At 35.9% G+C, this 21,429-nt stretch overlaps 1 protein-coding gene across 1 annotated transcript in view; it reads right to left on the bottom strand.

Moving 5' to 3' along the window:
* The window catches only part of Nup35 (nucleoporin 35), a 46,455-nt gene extending 26,131 nt beyond the window's left edge, over positions 1-20,324 (bottom strand). Inside the window, exons 1-4 of the mRNA XM_015481130.2 lie at positions 20,204-20,324; positions 16,692-16,862; positions 13,416-13,543; positions 3,095-3,155 (exon numbers count right to left, since the gene is read on the bottom strand). Of these exons, the coding sequence (XP_015336616.1) occupies positions 3,095-3,155; positions 13,416-13,543; positions 16,692-16,862; positions 20,204-20,243 (400 nt within the window). The 5' untranslated portion in view covers positions 20,244-20,324. The remainder of the gene's footprint in view (positions 1-3,094; positions 3,156-13,415; positions 13,544-16,691; positions 16,863-20,203) is intronic.
* Between the last annotated feature and the right edge of the window lie 1,105 nt (positions 20,325-21,429).

The raw sequence follows: 21,429 nt of genomic DNA, 5'->3' as shown, positions 1-21,429 counted from the left end.
CAGAAACTATATAAACACGTGAAGATTTAACAATCACTTTTGAATTATAAATGAGTAATAGAAGAAATTACAAAATTCTTAGAATCAAACAAGAATAATGATACAACATACCAGAACCCTGGGACATTCTGAAGGCAATTCTAAAAGGAACATTTATAGATAATGAGTGCCTACACAAGAAAATCCAAAAGATTCCAAATAAACAACTTGAAGCCCTTAAAAAAAAACAAGCATAAACCAATTCCAAAACCAGTAAAAGGAATGAAATAAGATCAAAGCTGAAAGCAATGACAGATAAACCCTTAGCCAAATAAACCAAAAGAAATATGGTGAAACTCAAATTAATAAAATTAGTGATAAAATAGAGAAATCACCACAGATATCACAGAAATCCAGCATATCATTAGGGACTACTTTGAAAACTTATACTCCAATAAATTGGAAAACCTAGAAGAAATGCATACATTTCTTGACACATATGACCTGTCAATAGTGAATCAAGAGGAAGTAGAAAACCTAAACAGACCAGCAACTAGGAAAGAAACAGAAGCGATAATAAAGTCTCCCAAAAAAATAAAAAATTAAAATAAAAAAAATAAATAAAGTCTCCCAACAAAGAATAGCCCAGGACCAGATGGATTCTCAGCTGAATTCTACCAGACCTTTAAAGAACAACTAATGCCAACACTCCTGAAATTATCCCATGAAACAGAAAGGGATGAAATGACTTCCAAATTCATTCTATGAAGCCAGTATCACACTCATACCAAAACATCAAGGATAAAAAATACAGACCAATATCCCTGATGAACTCAGATGAAAACACCCTTTAAAGTATTAGCAAAACATATTCAACAACATATTAAGATTTTTTACATCATATCCAAGTTTATTTTATCCCAGAGATGGAAGGATAATTAATTATATGCAAATTAATAAATGTAACTCACATAAATAGAATTAAGAACAAAAATCATAGTTATTTCAATATATGCAAAGAAAATCTCAATAGCTTTCTTATGTACCAATAATGAATCTGCTGAGAAATTCCATTCAAAGTAGACTGAAAAAAGAAATACCTATGAATAAATCTAACCAAGCAGGTAAAAGATCTCTACAATGAAAACTCAGAACACAAGACGAAAAGACTCCCATGTTCATGAATATGCAGAAATGACACTGTTAAAATGGTTATAGCACCAAAGTAATATATACGTTCAATTCAATCCCCATCAAAATACCAATGTCATTCTTCATAGAACTAGAAATACAATCCTAAAATTCATTTGGAATAAAATACACCAAATAACCAAAGCAATTCTGTGCTTCCATCACAATACCTGACTTCAAATTATCCTACAGAGCTACAGTAACAAAAACTGTATGGTACTAGCATAAAAACAGATACATAGACCAATGGTACAGAACAGAAGACACAGAGACAAACTCAGCACAAATATATTCATCTGATACTTCACAAATGTGCCAAAAACATACACTGGAGAAACAACAGCCTTTCTAACAAATGGTACTAGGAAAACTAATCATCCATATGTAGAAGAATGAAACTAGATCCTTATCTCTCATCTTTTATAAATGTCAACTCAAGATTGATCAAAGACATAGGAAATACGCATGAAACTGCAACTCCTAGAAAATGTAAGGTCAATATTCTAAAAGATGGGCACGAGAAACAACTTTCTCAAAAGAACCCCTAGAGCTCAGGAAATAATGCCGCGTGTTAATAAATGTGGTGGCATCAAATTAAAAAGCTTCTGGCCTGGCACAGTGGCGCATGCCTATAACCCCAGCAGCTCAGGAGGCTGAGGCAGGAGGATCACAAGTTCAGAGCCAGCCTCAGCAACAACAAGGTACTTAGCAACTCAGTGAGACCCTGTCTCTAAATAGAAAACAGGGCTGGGAATGTGGCTCGGTGATTGGGTGCCCTGAGTTCAATCCCCAGAACCAAAAAAAAAAAAAAACCTTCTGCACAGCAAAGAAAACAAGAATGTGAAGAGAGAACCTAAAGAATGGGAGAAAAGCTTTGCTAGCTACTCTTTTGACAGAAGATTAATATCCAGAATATACAAAGAACTCAAAAGACTTAACACCATAAAAAACAATAATAACTGGGCAAATGAACTAAACACACACTTCTCAAAAGAAATACAAGTGGCCAATAAATATATGAAAAAATGATAAACACCAACAGTAATTACAGAAATGCAAATCAAAACTACACTAAGATTTCATCTCACACCAGTCAGAACAGCTGTCAACAAGAATATAAACAATAATAAACGCCTAAGAGGGTGTGAAAAAAAAAAAGAACACTCTTATACTGTTGTAAATAAGTACAACCACTATGGAAATCAGTATGGAGGCTCCTAAAAAGTCTAGGAAGGGAACCACCATACAACTCACCAAATACCACTCTTTGGTATTTATCATAAAGAATTAAAGTGGGGGCTGGGGTTGTGGCTCAGCAGTAGAGTGCTCACCTAGCACGTGCGAGGCCCTGGGTTGGATCCTCAGCACCACATAAAAATAAATAAATAAAATAAAGATGATATTGTGTCCAACTAAAAAAAATATATGTAAAAAAAAATTAAAGTGAAAGCTGAGCAAAAACATCTAATAAAAACTAAAGGAAGATCTGTAGAGTAGCGGGGTGGGGGAGAAAAAGAGGGAAATACTGGAGAATGATATTAGCATATATAGGAAATTATATTGTGTACAGAGCAACATATTATGTACAATTATAATGCACCAATAAAAAATGAAAAAACATTAAGTAAACAATCAATATATATACAAATATATAGCTATATCAAATCTAGCTATATCAATATATATACAAATCAATATATACAAAGTATTTCCATCCTAAAGGAACTTACTAACATTTGAGAAAGTCTCCAAGTTTGAAACGTAAAAGAAAAACTTTTGGAAATTATCAGAAAAGGTCTTATATTATCCTTAGTGAAGAAATAAAAAATAGACTTTGTTGTTAAAAAGGAGTTACTTAAGCGCTGGGGATATAACTCAGCTGGTACAGTGTTTACCACACATACACAAGGCCCGAGCTACTTACCTGTTCCAGGTGTAGTAGTAGTAACTCCAACCAAAGGACTCTGCATTACTGAAATGTTCATCTACAAGAAAATACAAATGTTAAAGTAAAAACACAAAGTTCTAACCATAATATAAACAGAGTAATTATTAGAAGGCTCGGTTCAAAAGATAACTGAATTTCTATCAGGTACTATAGTTATCTCTAATTAGCTCTCAGTCCCAAAAGTACCCTCCTTTTTAAGTTGACCAATAATAACTCAAAATATGCTATATCATTTAGCATATTATTCGTTTAAAATAAGAAAGTTATACTAGGTTAAAAAAACACTATTTTTTTAATAGAAAGTAACATGGTAGGTATTTTAGTTCCTAAGGTAAAATATTTAAAATAATGGAGAATGGTGATACTTGAAATAACCAAAATCAGAGAATAAAAAAGGTTAAAGAATTTTATTTTTAACAGACATAAATCATGAATACTATATTCAAATCAGTCTACACAACAGAAGACAGCATACCCCAACTATCAATAGTAAAAAATTACAAAGCTAAAGAATTATCCTAAATAGCCCCTTGAAATATGAAAAAATTAAGGAGTAATTAAAAATCTTTCTATAAATAAAACAACACTGTTTAATCAAGCAATGAGAATAGAGTCTCCCTAATTTTTAAAAACAGGTTCTAGATTAAGGAAATCTAGCTATATCAAGCAACCAGAACCAAATGTTAAAAGAATCTTAAGAGAGATACAAATTTTATTGCTCAACTCTTAATGCCATCTTCTTTCATGACTAGGGAGGTTTAAACAAAGTGTCAGGGGCATCACTATTTTGGCACTAATCTGGCTATAATAATTTTAACAACTTTCAAGTTAAAAACATTCACTATAGGGGCTGGGGATGTGGCTCAAGCGGTAGCGCGCTTGCCTGGCATGCGTGCGGCCCGGGTTCCATCCTCAGCACCACATACAAATAAAGATGCTGTGTCCGCCAAAAACTAAAAAATAAATATTAAAAAAAAAAAAAACTCTCTTTCTCTCTCTCTCTCTCTCTAAAAAAAAAAAAAAAAAAAAGTATGTTAAAAAAATAAAAACATTCACTATAAATTATGACCCAGGAGTTTTTAAAATATTTTGAATATAGTAATAATGGTAAACTACCTTTTTCTTTATGTATCAGAAGAGTAATGAAAAAACTAGTATAAATTTAGAAGCTAGTGAGTCTCAGACCAAATTAAACATCAGATTTACTTATTCTGGAGAATCATCCTTGATCAGGATATTCTAGATTTAGGAGATTTAGAATACCACCGTCTATTAGGAATATAACACATGCCATGTACTTAATTTTAAATTTCTAATAGGCACCATAAAAAAGTACAAACAGGAAAAATTAATTTAGTATAAGTTAGCCTAATACATCTAAAATATTATCATTTCAATGTGTAACCAATATGAAAAATTAACAGATATTTTACATTCTTTCTAAGTCTCCACATTACAAAAAAAATATGCATTTTATACTTAAAGTATATCTGAATTAGGATTTGCCACAATTCAAGTATCAATTGCCACACTTGGCTAGCGGCAACTACTGGATGAGACTGAAAGTCAGACTTAGAAATGTTGAAAAGAGAAGGTAATTTGGTTAGAACAATAAATAAGTTTGCTTTCAATAAGGAGGAAGCCTAGTGGTTAGACATATCAAGCCTATAAATGGCCAAAATTCTCAAACAACTTCACCAATTTGGATTTAGAAAAGACATAAAACTAGTCTTTAAATCAAACAGCACAAATACCTTAATACAAAGAATTTGGTGAGAGGAAAGCACCCTGTGATTACAAGATTACTTGCTACATAAAAGAAGAATCCATACTACCATTCAAACTGACAATCAGGAATAGCACTAACACAGCATGGGTAATAAACACAATGGCTCTAGACACAAGATAGGCCGAGTTTTGAAGTCTGGCTCTACTATAATCTTATCCTCAACAAATAACCTAATATTTCTGTGTCTTAGTTTCATTAATGATTAAAATAAATCTCATAACACCCATATCACAGATTCACTGTGAGGAATAAATAAGATAACATAGTAGAAATTGTAAGATCAAGAATCACAGCCTTTGGGATGGAGCACCCTGTTGTTTCTCCTTTGCTAGCAAAACAATAAACCTTCTTTTTCCTTTTTCTCAAAACCATGTCCTCATTACTGGATTGGCATTGGGGACAGCGACCAAGCTTTAGGAAACAAATTTGACACCCCATATAAGACCCAAGAGCAGCCCCTGGCGCCAGATTTCTTGGGTAGGCCTGGCTCTCCAAGGAATCACACATCCATGCTGAGGATTCATGGTACTGGCAAACTTGTTGAGAGCCAACTGCAGGAGAGTTAAGAGAAGGGCGAATTTGCCTCAGGTCTAATTAAAGGAGCAATTCCAGTGAGTAGAGGGAGGGACTAAGGAACCATCCCAACAGCTGCTGAAGCTCCTTTTGTTTCAGGGAACTCACTCCTTCTCTCTCTGAACAGTACAGGTTTCACCATCATGGTTCACGTTGAGAAAAAGCAAACTGAAATCAGGAAAGTCATGACAGCTTGGGCCACCTGTCAAGTCCCTGGGTGTGTACACTTGATTCCACACACCTGGTTCCTCTTTGTAGAAACATCTGATCCCTCTTTCTGGGGACATCTGTGGCACCACTGATGTAGGAGTCATGGTTAAATGGGACTCAAGAACCTAAGGATATGTACTCCCTTCTGATCTGTTCTAGGTGCTCATCTGCCTTGGACCTAGGAATTCCCTCCGGTTGTCTTGTTTTGTTTGTATCTGCTACTGTCCCTTTTAAGAGATGGCCAGTACTGCACTGGTTCTACATAGGTAGTCTCTTGGGAAACAGCTGCTCAATTTATAGGTTCCCATCTGTCAGCCATGGTTTGAGGGCTCCTCTCTGGTTGTCTCTCTCCACATTTCTTTTTTATACAATCTTGCAATTGGAGTTGGTCTGTCAGAGGTAAAATGAGTTGAAGAAAGGGCCACCTATAAGTCTAAGATGATGTTTATGATGTTTTATTCTAATGTTTTATTTAAATAGAGTTCTAGATTATTGTGCAATCTTGCAGTTGGAGTTGGTCTGTCAAAGGTAAAGTAGATGGAAGAAATTTGTATATGTTTACCTATTTTAAAGATTCCCATCTATCAGCCCTGGTTTTGGTGATCCTCTCATCTGTTTTTTGGTCTGTTACTGGCCCTTTAAGACATGGGCCATGCTGTGTTGATCTTACCAGTAGTCTCTTCAGCAGAGAGATCTTGGCTGCATGGGACCCTATAGGAATAAGCCTGTCTAAGCACTAGCCCTAAACTGGAAGGGAAAAAAATCCCAGAAAAGCTGCCTAGGCTGTAGAAAAATGACCAAAGAGAACCTGGCTCTATCCTGCCTTCCACCCCCTTTGGCCCATGGAGGGTGGAGGCTGCTGGCCACAAAGAATGTGGCAGTTGATAGGTTCGAGCACTGTCAGTTTATGACATGGGGACAGGAATAGTCTTTTAAAATCTGACAGGAGAACCCATTTGGCCAGGGAATATTCATTACTGGGGCAAAGCAATTCTTGCTATAATAGTATTTCAGCAAACTAAATGCCTAGGGAGAATGACAGAATAAATAACTGAACCCAGAAGACAGAAACTAAGACCAACCTGTGTTTTGTAGGCAGCCTCTGCAAAGGGACCTCAAGGAAACCTAAAGAATCGAAAGGGCCTCTTCCACTGCATATCAATATACCTAGTGTAAGAAAAAGGCCCAAAAGAAGCCTCTGAGTACAACTGACAGTGGGAACCAGTTAAAGTTGATGGCATTGTTTCAGATAGTCAAGTGACATTTTTAAACATCCGAACTAATGATGTAGCAAAGGCTCCTCAGATGTATGGCACTGAAATGGCAAATTCACTTCAACCAGCCCCACTTAGTCCTCACCCATGTGATGTGGTTGATGAAAGAATGACTAGAAAAACTTCAACTCCTCAGAGTCAATCAACATTGTTATCAAATGCCAACACCAGATCCCTCCGTTTCTACTAAACCAATGGAAGACAGGATAGACAGTTTGTCCCAGTCTTTCCCACCTAAATTCCAGGAAGCTGTAAAGCCTACAGTGTATATTGGTACAGCTGTAAACTTGGAAGAAGATGAAGCTAATATAGCCTGGAAGTCCCAAGGAAAAAAGATGTAGAGTTTTTACCATCTCAGCTTCCAAGGGATAAATTCAAGGATGATCCTTGGACTTTTTGGACAGGAAAGTGTAACATCAGTTATAGAGGAACCTCTTCATCGTTAAATAGTTTAGCCATCAAAAATGTGGAGAAAAATATTAACACTTGCATATCCATCAGCCAACCAATGTTAGAACTCCAGTGTACTATTTTTCTTCTTCCACTTCCTGAATTGGTGCTTATCATTTCCGTACATGTCCTTATATGGGTGGTTCTAATTAAGTCAAGTTATGGGCTTTATGGCATTTCCTTGTTACTATATCGTAATTTGCTCTCTAAAAGATGGAAATGTTGGTCATTTTCAATTTTTCAGTTACAAAGGATGTAACTGAACGTGTTTTGTACACATTTCTTTCTCCACTTGTATAAGAATTACTCTAGGAAATATATCGAAAAGTAGAGTTGCTGGACCATAAATTTGTCCATTCAACCTAAGGGTTGTTGCCACTTTGCTGTTCAAACAACTGATATAGTTTACTCTCTAATGAACCAGCAGAGTATGAGAAAAACTGTTACTCTCATTTTCCTCAATACTTGGTGTTAGGAGACTTTTAATTTGGCTGTATGCAAAATGGCATCTCATTGTCTTTAATACATGTTTTCCCTAGTGAGATTAAGCATCTTGTGAAATATTTAATGATAATTTAAATTACCTTTACTGTGAATTGCACAGCCTTTCTTTTTTTAACTCTCTCTTGTCTGATTTGTTCTTTTCACATTCTAAATACCTATATTAGTTATATGTGCTGTAGATACTTTCCTTCATCTATGATTTGCCTTATTTGTTCACTATATCTATGGCATACTTTGGACAGAAGAAGTCTTTTTTCTTTTTCTGTTTTCTGAATATATATGCAGCCTGTCAAATAAGTCTTTGCATTTTTATAAGTTTTTTTAAAAGGTGAAATCCAACAAAATGCTACTACTATATTCCTTGGAACGGTCTAACTATTTTGTTAGTCCAAGACCAAGCAGTAAGCAAATAATACATTTCCTTCTCAGTCCATTGTCAGTCAATTAATTTTTTATTCTTTAAATGTTACTCAAGGGTGTTAAATGATATCTTAGACTTTATTAGTTGATTAAAATGCCATGTTTCCATATTTGTATTTTTTTTCTATTAATGTAACAATTATATAGAATTTTTTACTTTCTTGTGGTGTTCTGTTGTGTTGCTTACTAGATGTGTTTTCTAGGGTTTCACTTTAGTAGATGCCTAAGTTAATACCATTATTTGTTATAACTAGTGGCTTGTCTTAGGATTTGCCCTTATTTTGTTGACAAAAATATTCTCTTGAGTGAAAGAATGTGGGAAATATATATTTGACATCTTTGCATTTCTGAAAATGATTTAATTTTGTTCTTATACTTGTTGAAAATTTGGCTATGTATTAGATTTTCAGTTAAATATCATTTTCTCTTGGGGAAAAAAAAAAAGTTGATGGCATTGTGATAATGATAACAGGGACAGGTCAGGCTCAAAAATACCCTGTGCTCCAACCCCTTGAGTGAATCTGGGAGAAAAAAAGATTAAGAAACAGTGTTTTTATATGCTGGATTATACAACCCTCTCCTGGGATGAAATATGTTGTATAAGTTAAATGCACAGATAACATTCATAAAAACTATTTCAGAATATTAATAAAGGGTCTAAAACTAGAAAAGACAAAAGAAAGTTACAGGTATGGAAATATATTTTAGTAAAAAGAAAGTAAAAGAAATGTTTCTGTATGAAAAGGTATTTTGCCTGGTAAAGTAATATTCTTGGGATAAAGTCCAAGATGAAAGAGGACAAAACTAAGAATGTAAAGTACTAAGTTGCAGAAGGTTCGTGGATGGTAAATCTCAAAAAGTTTGTTTGTGATTAAACTGGCTATAATTAGCAGTCAGTTGAGGTTATTTTAACTTATAGTCCTAATATGAAACAAAGTCTGAAACACTGATCTGCTCTTATCTATAGATAATTTTCTTGTATTGGTTAGGTTTTATTACTTGGGGAAACTAAGTCTAAAAGGAATTAGGGTTTTACTTGTTTTAAAGTCCTAAATGATTACTTTGTAACTGGTTAAAAAACAACTGTTATTTTGGTTATAACAATATTGTTGACACCCAAAATATATGTGACTAGCTATATGCCTGCATTTGAGAACTATATTTGTCTGAGCCTTGTCTAAGTGTTATGTAAAAGTTTATAAAATGAAAGTTTTTTAAGTTTACCTGCAAGGTAAGCAATAAATGTTCTTTTATACACTGTATCTGACATAGAAGGGCCACACTGTCATCTGTCTTATATATGTTTGCTTCCACCAAGTCAATTTCTGATCGTTAACACTGTTTCCTAAATGTATAAGAAAGTTAAGGCTATTCTTTGATTTTTTTTCTTTTTCAAACCCATGCAGACCTGTGATTATTGTCACCATACACTTTGGATTCTAAATAAGGGGCTGGGGATGTGGCTCAGTGGTACAGCGGTTGCTTCGCATGCATGAGGCACTGGGTTCAATCCTCTGCACCACATAAAATGAAAATAAAAGGTATTGTTAAAAAAAAAATTGGGGCTGGGGATATGGCTCAAGCAGTAGCGCACTCGCCTGGCATGCGTGCAGCCCGGGTTCGATCCTCAGCACCACATACAAACAAAGATGCTGTGTCTGCCGAAAACTAAATAAATAAATATTAAAAATTTTCTCTCTCTCTCCCCCCCCCTTTAAAAAAAGATTAAACTTAAATGTAAAGCTTAGGAGATCACTTTGCTAAGTTATGTTACACAAACTAAAATTATCTGTAGCAAAATTCTTGGATTTGTATAGAAATAACAAATTTGGTTGATATTTATTCATATCATTTGTTTTTTTATAGCTAGATAAAGTAACCTATTGTCAATAAGTTATATATACAATTTTGTGCTACTCTTCACACTGGAATTGGTTTTTAAATGCATTTTTGGAACATAATAAGGAGAGCCTAACCTATTTAAAGGTGACATTGTAAAACATGGAAGTATTCTTCCACTTTTTCCACAAAAACAAAGTTGAAAGCTCTCTTAGCCTTTCTTTGATTCATGTTTCAGATGTAATGCTATATTGTATTATTTGTGAAAAACCCTGCCTTACCTGAGATAAGGCTCTGCCTGCCACCTTACTCCATGTTAGAATGGCTCCAAAATAAGCTAGACTTCAGCTCATTTAAAGTTGTGTTCAAAAGATTGATTTTTGTTGTAAAGATTACTGTGATCTCAGAGAATATAATATATAACTAAGTAAAGGTTCAAGACTATAAAAGTTATTTTTCTTGGTTCATAGCTATTACACAAAGTGCATATGTTTTTGTACTGTTAATCTCAATTGATATTTTCCTTGTAAACTGTTGCCTGTTAGTATTTTGCAGAGGTACTGCTTATTTAAAAAAAAAAAAAAGAAAAAAAGATAGCAGTCTGGGTTAATTTGAGATAGTGCCATCGTATAAAATGCTGACTTCCAATACTAACACTAAACCCAATTAAATGAAAGGGGTATCTGTAAAATTATAGAAATTGAAGTTATAACTTGTTACTCCCTCTTTAAAACTTGCTTGCTGAGTGTTTAAAATCAAAAAACTTGGAGACCAAGTCAAGGAAGTAAAAGGGCCAAGGAAAAAGCACCCAACATTTTAACCCTTGCCCTCTACGGTCAGCCAGGACCCAGAGAACAACAGGACCTCTCTGGGCCCTGCAACTCTGGTGAGTCACCCAATCTACTAATCAGAGACATTGAGAGAACCCTAAAGCAGGAAGCCAATCAGTGCACATTCTGCAAACAGAAGAGTCATCAGAAACAGAAATGTCCCTGATGCTTCCAAGAGAAGCCATATGGTCAGCCAGACCCCAACCCCTCCTGGCAAGTGGCCTCACTAGTAGAAGAAAGCTAAAGGAACCAGAAGGCTTTGCATATGTCCCCAAGAATGATCTCTGAGGAATCTCAGCTGACACTTAAGAGTAGACAGGAATAAGGTCAGTTTTGACCAGCTTGGTCTTAAATACCTGGCAGAAGAGTATGGCCTAAAAGCACAGTCCTACGTGGACATTTCAAAGGAAAACAACTGTTTCTTTAGTGTAACTTAAGACATACACTTGTGTCAGTCCTACCACAAGTAACCTGGAGGTTATAAAGGAAAGGTTCTTGTGAGTCCCTAGTAATAATGATCACAAGAGTCACAAATTTGTCCTGAATTGAGTCTCATTTCCAAGACCTACAAATCTTCCTAAACTCCTGCACTATGAACATGATCTGTTTTTAACTGATGAGATTATGAGTTACTATCCTCATGGTTTTCAGAGACTGGATGAATTTCTAATTGTTTTTGTGCTAATTATTTACAAAAAAATGTAATGCTTTGCTGTCTTTATTGTTGTCTTGCTTGATCCCTGCCCTATGTATGCCTTGTCCAGTCACCTGCCATCTTCTACTGCTCTAATGCTGAATGCCCTTAAATATCCACAGTCACCTGATATAGAACAAGGACTTTGGGTTATTTCCCCCAACTTCACCCCCTTTCAGTAGGAAGCAGTTGAGAGATGTTGTCACTCATTTTTCCATAAAAATGGAATGAAATTGACATTGTGGCTCAGTGGCAGAGCATTTGCCTCACACATGTGAGATGCTGGTTCAATCCTCAGCACTACATAAACAAAATAAAGTTACTGTGTCCATGTAAAACTTAAAAAGTATTTAAAAAAAGAAAAGAAAGAAATTGACAGTGGGGAAATGTAACAGTGGTTCACTTTATACTCCTGAATATAACCCTTGCTGCTCTGCCACTACAACTTATTTTTAAAATAGACCTGTTGCTTTCTCTTCCTCTCTCCTTGCTCCTCCCTAATCTCTCTCCTCCCTAATCTCAGGGGAAACACAGGATTACCTTTCTTCCCCATCCTAAGCAGATTTATCTGTCCCTGAGTACACATCCATCATAGGAACAACTTAGGGGATGATACCAGAAGATCTCAGAAACGACTATCTGCCATATTAACAAGTAAATTACAACTACAGACAGAAAACACATGACATATAGCTTTGATTCACCTCTTTAAAAGCTCCCTGTTTCTGTTGATGGGCAGAATTGCAGCCTTTAGGACTAGAGTCCCTGTGTTTCTCCTTTGCTAGCCAAGCAATAAACCTTCTTTTTCCTTATTCTCAAAAAAAAAAAAAAAAGAAAGCCAAGTGCAGTGGTGCTCGCCTGTAATCTCAGCAGCTCTGGAGTCTGAGGCAAGAGGATCACGCGTCCAAAGCCAGCCTCAGCACTTCACAACTCAGTAAGATCCTGTCTCTTAATAAAAATACAAAATAGGCCTGGGGATATGGCTCAGTGGAATGACCCTGAGTTCAATTCCTGGTCCCCAACCCCTCCAAAAAAAGAGAGAAATTGTAAGATCAAGGCCTGCACATGGCAAGCAAGTACTATCTAAGTATTAGGACACTTTATTGTTGTTAGTCCCATCAAAACTGAGAATCTCTACTTTGAATATAATGCAAAAATGAAAAGAACACCATCAGAACACCTATACCAACCAAAACTTAGCACTACCATCAAAACACCTACACCAGGAACATACTAAACAATCAACTCATAAATATACAGGAAGCAATTTTAGTAAAATAAGTAAACAAGAAAAAAAAAAGGGGGGGTATTGGACTTACATTAATAAAAACATGCACAAAACAAAGATCTCAATTCTTTGCCAAGTGCTTTTTATGTAGACAAAACCCTGGATTTTCATTTGTTCTTTCAGAAAATTATGTATAAATATTGATCTTCTTAAACAACTGGAATGCCTTAAACCATAATCATATTCTACATATATATTAAATAGGTTGGAGTCATGAGTACATACCTATAAAAATCACAGAACTACATACATGAAGAAAAACTACATTTTAAGTACAATTCATGGCAAAAGTACTTAATTCTTATTCTGTGCAACATAGTTACACTTGAACAAACCACAGAGAAAATTTTCAAATTACTGACCTTCACTGTATAGCCACATAAAAACATAAAATGAATATCTGGACCAAGAGGATATGTACATCACCTGTTTTCTTGAAGTTAAAGGTGTTGATCCAAGTCCTGGGCTAGAAATGTCATCATATATACTTCTAACAGGTGGAGCTCCACTTTTATCCTTATGAGCTGGTAAAACTGGTTGTGGTGGTGACCCACCTAAGATGTATGAAAAACACAGGTGAGAAAGCAAAGGAATTTTTCATCTTTCTAGTAAGATTTTTTAAATTTGTGTTTTTGAAATACTAACAAACTCTTTGTCTCCTAGAACTATTCAAACTTTCATATGCATAATAGTCACCTGGGGATCTTGGTAAAACTCAGACTGATTCAGAAAGTGTAGGGTGGAGTCTGAGGTCATGCAGTTCTAATAAGCTCCCAGGTGATGCCAATGTTGCTGTTCCACAGACCACTTAAATAAAAGGTTTCAGAAAAAGTAGTTAATAGGAATTTTAGTTTTAGAAAACATGTAAATTTTGCTTTGTCTACAAAATGCTTAGTATATCAATACAAACTGTGCCCACAGATAGGCATGTAGATCCCAACTACTCAGGAGGCCGAGGTGGGAGAATCACTTGAATTAGAGACCAGCCTGGGCAATATAGTGAGACCCCATTTCAAAAAACAAAATGTGCTCCTATTTGTCACTTAAAAGTCATTCCAGGGCTGGGGATGTGGCTCAAGCGGTATCGCGCTCGCCTGGCATGCGTGCGGCCCGGGTTCGATCCTCAGCACCACATACAAAGATGTTGTGTCCGCCGAAAACTAAAAAATAAATATTAAATTCTCTTTCTCTCTCTTCTCTCTCTCTCTCTCTCTCTCCCCCTCCCTCCCTCCCTCCCTCCCTTAAAAAAAAAAAAAGTCATTCCATGTATACCTGAATGACTATAATCCCCCAATATGGAATTTAACTACCACAATTAAAGGGGGTCTCATTTATTTTTCTCAAAGTAGAAATATATTTAAGTAGATAATAAAGACATTAAAAAAAGGACAAACTTTTTAAACATAAAAATATCTTTAGCAATGCTACAGTGAAGCAGCCCAGGCCCTCTGTAAGACTAATTGACATCTGTGCCTGAACAGTATAGCATAAGCTATGGAATGAGACTGACCAGGGCTTTAACATTCCACTCTGTCCCTAATAAGTGAGCCTCAACCAATTATTCATTACACTTAGCCTCAGTTTCCTGTTTTGGAAAATGGAGATACTTTTTTTAAAAACAGGGATATTGCCGGGCACGGTGGCACCCGCCTCTAATCCCAGAGGCTCAGGAGGCTGAAGCAGGAGGATCATGAGTTCAAAGCTAGTCTCAGCAAGTGAGGTGCTAAGCAACTCAGTGAGACCCTGTCTCTAAAAATACAAAATAGGGTGGGGAATGTGGCTTAGTGGTCAAGTGCCCCCAAGTTCAATTCCCAGTACCCCCACCCAAAAAAAATAGGGAGGGAGATACTAATACCCCCCTTAAAGCCAATTCTTAAAAAATAATAAGACAACCTACCCTTTAAAGTTGACTTCTTAAAAATGAGACACCACATCTAAACTTGTGTATTCAATTTAAATAAACTGAATTTAAATATTAGTATAAGAATAACACATGTCAAAGAAGTTTAATTAGAAAATTTGTAGACATGAATTCTACAAATACTCATAGTGAGTATGTTAACTTTCCATTGCTGTGATAAGAATAACTGAGAAAAACAACTTGAGGAAAGATTTATTTTGGATCCTGGTTTCTGAGGTTTCAGTCTGTGATCACTTGGCTGCCTTTGTTCTGGATCTCTAGTGAGACAGAACATGATGGTGGGAGGGTGTGGTAGAAAGGAACTGCTCACCTCATGGTGGCCAGGAAGCAGAGAGAGTAAGCGGAAAGAAGGAGAAAAGAAAGGGTCTGGGGACAAGTCTCCAAGGGCATGCTCATAAAATGATTAGTATTAGTATACTGCCTGAGTCACAGCACTCAATAGATGGTAGCTACAATAAAATAATACGTTTAAAATAAAAAGTCTGTCCAGAAAATAATTAAGAAAATTACTTCAAATATAATTTATGATTCTCCTTGATCAATCCCCAAAAAAGGGTAATTAACCACTTTATAACAATTAATACTTTAAAAGACTATTAAAAAAGGTTTCCATTTAAACAACTATTAAAAGTGTATTAGCTCACAGTTGGGATTCTACCATTTCTATACTAAATTCTCACTACTCATAACTAACACTTCAAAGTTCTCTTTTAAAATATACTTTACTAAAGAAATCTTGTAATAAATTTGGGTTCAATTTGGGTTACAATACTTTGTGCTGACAATGCAAATTTTGCATAAAAACAAAACTATACATAAATGAGAATCTTAACTCACTGTTGTACTTTAGATTTGGAATGTCCCCAAAGGCTCGTGTGTTAGAAGGTTTGGTCCCCTACACAGCAATATTCAGAGGTGGGGTTTTTGGAAAGTGATTAGAGGATGAGGGCTCCAACTTTATCTGTGGACTAATCCCTGATTAATAGCTAACTAGACTATTAGAAGATGGTAGAAAGTGTAGGAGGAAGGACCCAGTTGAAGAAAGTGGGTCCTTGGAAGCATACCCTTGGAGACTTGTCCCCAGACCCTCTCTCTCCCTCTCTGCTTCCTGGCCGCCATCAGATATGCAGTTCTGTTCTACCTCACCCTCCCACCATCATGTTCTGTCTCACTGGAGATCAGGATCAAGGCAGCCAAGTGATCACAGACTGAGACCTCAGAAACCAGGATCCAAAATAAATCTTTCCTCAAGTTGTTTTTCTCAGTTATTCTTATCACAGTGATAGAAAGTTAACATACTCATTATGACTATTTGTAGAATTCATGTCTACAAATTTTCTAATTAAACTTCTTTGACATGTGTTATTCTTATATACTAACATGAATTTATTTAAATTGAATTCAGCTGAATATATTTCATCAATTCTAAAAGGTACCACACCCCTTCACATAATTTTAAATCTCTCTCTTAAACAATGACATCTTAAAATTGTGTCATATTTACTGTTTTTTCTTTCTTAGTGGTAATACAGCATCTTAGATCACATGAAATACAGCACACATATTTTTAATGAGTGGTTCTTGAAATTATAATAGCTTATAATATTTAAACCTCTATTCCAAGAGTCTTAAAATAAGGGAATTGCTTTATAACAGAAGTACTGTTTAACCTGTTTAAATCGATAAATGAGTTGATGAGAGTGAATGCTGCACCACTGCTCTTTCAAAATACTCGACCATGTTTCGATATACTATAAAACTATTTTAAGCAATTCACCTACCAGCAAGTAATGGTGACCTCATTTCCATTATTCCTACTGAGGGCCCACTAATTGGTCGAGACTGTGGAGTCACTGGAGCTGGCAAATCCCCCATTAAAAATCCAGGTAAGAACTGGGCATTAACTCCTGGCTTTGGAGACGTGGGTGAACCCAGCATCATTGGTTCAGATCCTAATCAAAAAAATAAAAAAAATTAAAGAACTTTGCATTACAATACCTAACAAAACTATGAGAATCAAGCACAAGTTTGAGAATTTAATCAAAATTCTTAAGTATTACAGAGCATAATTGAATTTATTTTCAAAGCTAGTAAAATTTTTAGAAAAATGTAAAATTATCTTGTGTTCAACACATTAATCTTTGACAGATGTTTCTGTTTACATTAATTCACTATCTTAAAATCAACACTTATTTATAAATTAATATATTATCTAAAAAAAATCCCTATATGAACAGAATAACTTCAATTTCTGGGTCAGTTTCTACTATTCAACAACTAAAAACAAGCAAAGTATACTACATTTTTACACTAAGTCTTGGTAAATCATGAACAATGGGTTCAGCTTTTTTCTTTTTCCCCTCACACAAAAATAGTGAATCATGTAATAAAAGTATAATCCTGCACACATTAAAAAAAACTAATACAATAACAGTGATAACTGGCATCCTACAGCATTTCACCATAATCATCACTGCCATGTTAATAGATATTCACAAGCATTCCATGCATACTACTCTTGCATTAAAGACACTTTTTATTATTTATTTTCTAAGACAGGCTGTCATTAAGTTGCTTAGGGCCTTGCTAAGTTGCTGAGGTTAGACTTGAACTTGTGACCCTCCTCAATCTTTGGAGTCAGTGGCCACCATGGCCAGCCAAAGATGGTTTAGTAATAAGTAATTTTTAAGAAAAATAAAAAAAGCTTCATATAATGGTCACACTCCACTTTTTTGCAAAAAAACTTTGGCATAAAACCTGTGATGATTATGCAGTGAAATATGGCAATTCAGAAATATATTGAAAAGAGTTGTAAATTTCATTTTTGGATCATTTTAAATCATTAAAGTTAGGACCACTATAATCAATAAAAGTTTCCCTAATATAAAACCAATTTAAAGAAAGAACTAATATCTCACAATCATCAATTCAAAATTAATTGTCCCAATTTACAGTATACATATTAATTAACTTAGTGATTAATGTATAAGTGAAGAACTTATAATTTATATTTATGAAAACTTTCAACTAGGTAACAAGCCTATGATTCACAGCACTCAGAAAGGTCAAATGTTTGATATCTTCCTTATATGGCTTTTATTAACTTTTACTGAACTTCTAAAGAGCCTCAAAAATTTGTTTCTTGTTACCCAAAACCTTTCAATTATTTATTCTTCCTCTTATTTCTCATTATAATAGATATAAGTATTAATGATACAAGTGCAGAAAGAAGAAAACAGCAAAGTAATTCAAGTAAAGGATAAACACTAAAATAAGGTATGAAGAAATATAATTACATTGTAATTACTCTGTAGTGCAATTATTGTGGTATACTACATACTTCCAAAGAAAATACATTAAGCTCAAGCAAAAAGTCTAAACAAGGGCTGGGGATGTGGCTCAAGCGGTAGCAAGCTCGCCTGGCACGCGTGCGGCCCGGGTTGGATCCTCAGCACCACATACAAACAAAGATGTTGTGTCCGCTGAAAACTAAAAAATAAATATTAAAAATTCTTTGAAAAAAAAAAAAGTCTAAACAAAAGGTATTCTGAACATGTTTAGAAAGCCAAAACAAAATACAAAGTTTTTAGTAACACCACATCCTACCTTCACCCATCCCCCAAAGGAAAAAAATATTATGGCAAGTATATAAATTAGATCAAGAAAAATTCTGATATATGTAAATATGTACTGATACAGTAGAAAGCACCAGAGGGAAGAGGACACAACAGGCTCTTAATCTGGACTCTGTCACTAATCATCCCTCAGGGCTAAATTTCACTTAAAGAGAGAACCTTAACCACTGAAACCTGTATGTCTTAAATTTCGTTTTAAAGTCTGTGCTCCTAAATATTAAGTACTGCAATTAACACAATTTGTTCAAGTAAACTTTTGGTTTAATACACTAGTACTGAGAATGTTATAACAATAGATACTTGGAATATCTGCAATACGTGGACTTGAACAACTAATATCAGGTAATATCAGATTTCTGGCTAGGCAATAAACAAGAATAGATTTATTCACATTTCTAAGCCCAACAAATATACACTCCAGAATGTCTTTGTTGAGGGCTAGAGATGTAGCTCAACGGTGGAGTATTAATCTAGCAAGCTCAAGGTCTAGATTCATTTCCCAACACCAGAAATCACAAAAACACTCTTTGTTGAACTGAACACCTTGAGCTGAAAATAAAATGTCTGCTAAGATATAAAAAAAAAAACAACGTCTGAACACAAGTTTTAATGTAGCAGAGTATCTGCATTATTGACATTATGCATTGTTTATGACATGCCAAAACAGTTCAAGTTACTCTATTCTTAGAAGGAACTTATATTACACAAGACGTGGGAAGCCTCCCATGACCTTCAAATCTACAAAAGAAAAAAATAATAATTCTACATAATATGTATCATGTCTGCTTTCTCTCTTTTCCTTTTTCAAACTCAAAAAGTAATAATCTAATATTAAGGTAAGTTTATATGATAGTAGAAAGGTTCCCCCGCCCTTCTAAAATTTTCCATGGTTGTCACAACTCACAAAACTCAAGAGGGAAAAAAAGGAATCAACATATTAACTGGATAAATTTTTTCAAAGATGACATATTTTAACAAGGCTTCACAATAAAAAAATGGAAATGAATCTTTAAAAATCATATCATGATTTATTAATTAGAGGAAAAAACCTGAAACAGCCACTTTCCCAAGGTAAAGGCGGGAAAAACCTTAGGAACTCCTAGCCATGAAGGCCAACTTAATGATTACCACCACCTGGATGATTTTATTTCACACGATTCACGTTTCCATTAATAATGGATTCCTTTTGCAAAGCCCGAGAGAGGGAAACACTCAAAACAGAACTACAAGCGACAAACTAGCAGTAGACTGTAACCGCACACTCAGGGACAACGCCCACCCACGTGTACGCTACTCAGTCCCTTCCCCAGGACGCTTCCGGGAATCCCGGAAACCCGAAATCCGGCCGTCAGTCTCCAGCGTTGGTGGGAGTGAGTCTCCGGTACTAGCCAGTCTGACGCAGCCGGTGTACGGAGGCAAAACTCACAGTTCAGACACAGCTATTTCCTCACCCTCCTGGTACCTCCTGCTTTCCAGTGGTTCACGGAGGCGACGCCTTGAATAGGGTACCGACTAGAAACTTGGGGAGACCCAGAGGCTGCTCCTTCGCAATTGAAACCAGCATACCAGACTGTAGATTGCTGCTGTCCAGTGTTGCCCGCTTCCAAACCTATAGCATGGATGGCGCTGCCAGCAAAGAAAAGCAGTTTTTCACTCACCCAGAGTGGGCGCCTGGGGTTCCACGGCAAAGGCTGCCATCGCGACCGCGGCAATTACTCAAATCCCGGGACCTTCCCAATTTTCAAAAAAGGCGGAAACCCTCCCCGCCTCCTGGAGCGCGCTACCTTATGGGTTTGCGTAACTTCCGGACATGCGCTATACGGATGTCGTGCGCACTGCAGCCATTTTGAAGTAGGGTAACTTTTGCTAGTTCTGGGAGTCTGCATGAAAAGGATTTCATTGGGAAGGTGGTGAAGCAGCGTGGGACCTGGGAATCTGGGAATGATTTTTGTCAAATTGGGAGCCTCTTGGCTTGTTAGTGCGCGACGCTTATAGGAGTACAGATTTCTTTACTTAATTTTCATAATTAATGCGAGTTTCCCCAATGGTCTGTCATCTGTCAGATTTTCTCAGTAACACCTGGAAAAGTAAGCTTGATGAGACGGGGTCAATTTCTACGCTGAATGCAAGACGCTCCTTTCTTGAAACGAATTTTATATCATCTCTATTGATTATTTTAAACTGTGTGTGTAAGCACAATTATACATTAAAGCCTAACTCGAGTGCTGTGTTTCATTGCATAAGAATACATACAAGAGAACAGTTGCCAGGCGCGGTGGCACACGCCTCTAATCCCAGCGGCTCTGAAGGCTGAGATTGTGGAGGATTGCTAGTTCAAAGCCAGCCCCAGCAACAGGGAGGCGCTAAGCAGCTTGGTGACACCTTGTCTCTAAATAAAATACGAATAGGGCTGAGACTCAGTGGTGAGTGCCTCTGAGTTTAATCCTCGGTAAACCGCCCCCCAACAACATCAACAACAACAAAAAAGCTGACAAACGCATACATAAATATTAAGTAATGGATAATAAAAAACACTTGGGAACACACCACATGGCGGAATCTTGTCATACTCCTCCCATCACTCTGCTGCTTTTGTTTAGGCATATTCATGTATTGATATCGCACACACAAATCCTAAGTGTGTGTGTAAAAGTATATTGTTTAGTTTTGCATTTTATAAACTCCATAAGAGTAATGTGCTGCATGTTATGTAATCTGGGATGCAAGCTCATTAGCCTCAAATAGCCACCCATCTTTTTCTATTTCCTTTGAGGCCTTCTAAAACCCAAATCCAGAATTTTGTCATTGGAGTAAAGCAATAGCAATTTCAGGGTTCAAATTTCAAAAAGAACTTGCAGGTTGAACTGACTCATTTTAATGAGTG

Source organism: Marmota marmota, unplaced genomic scaffold, assembly GCF_001458135.2.
Source record: "Marmota marmota marmota unplaced genomic scaffold, marMar, whole genome shotgun sequence".
NCBI lineage: Eukaryota > Metazoa > Chordata > Mammalia > Rodentia > Sciuridae > Marmota > Marmota marmota.
The sequence above is the reverse complement of the archived record's forward strand: the minus strand, read 5'-3'. Positions and strand labels throughout refer to the sequence as shown.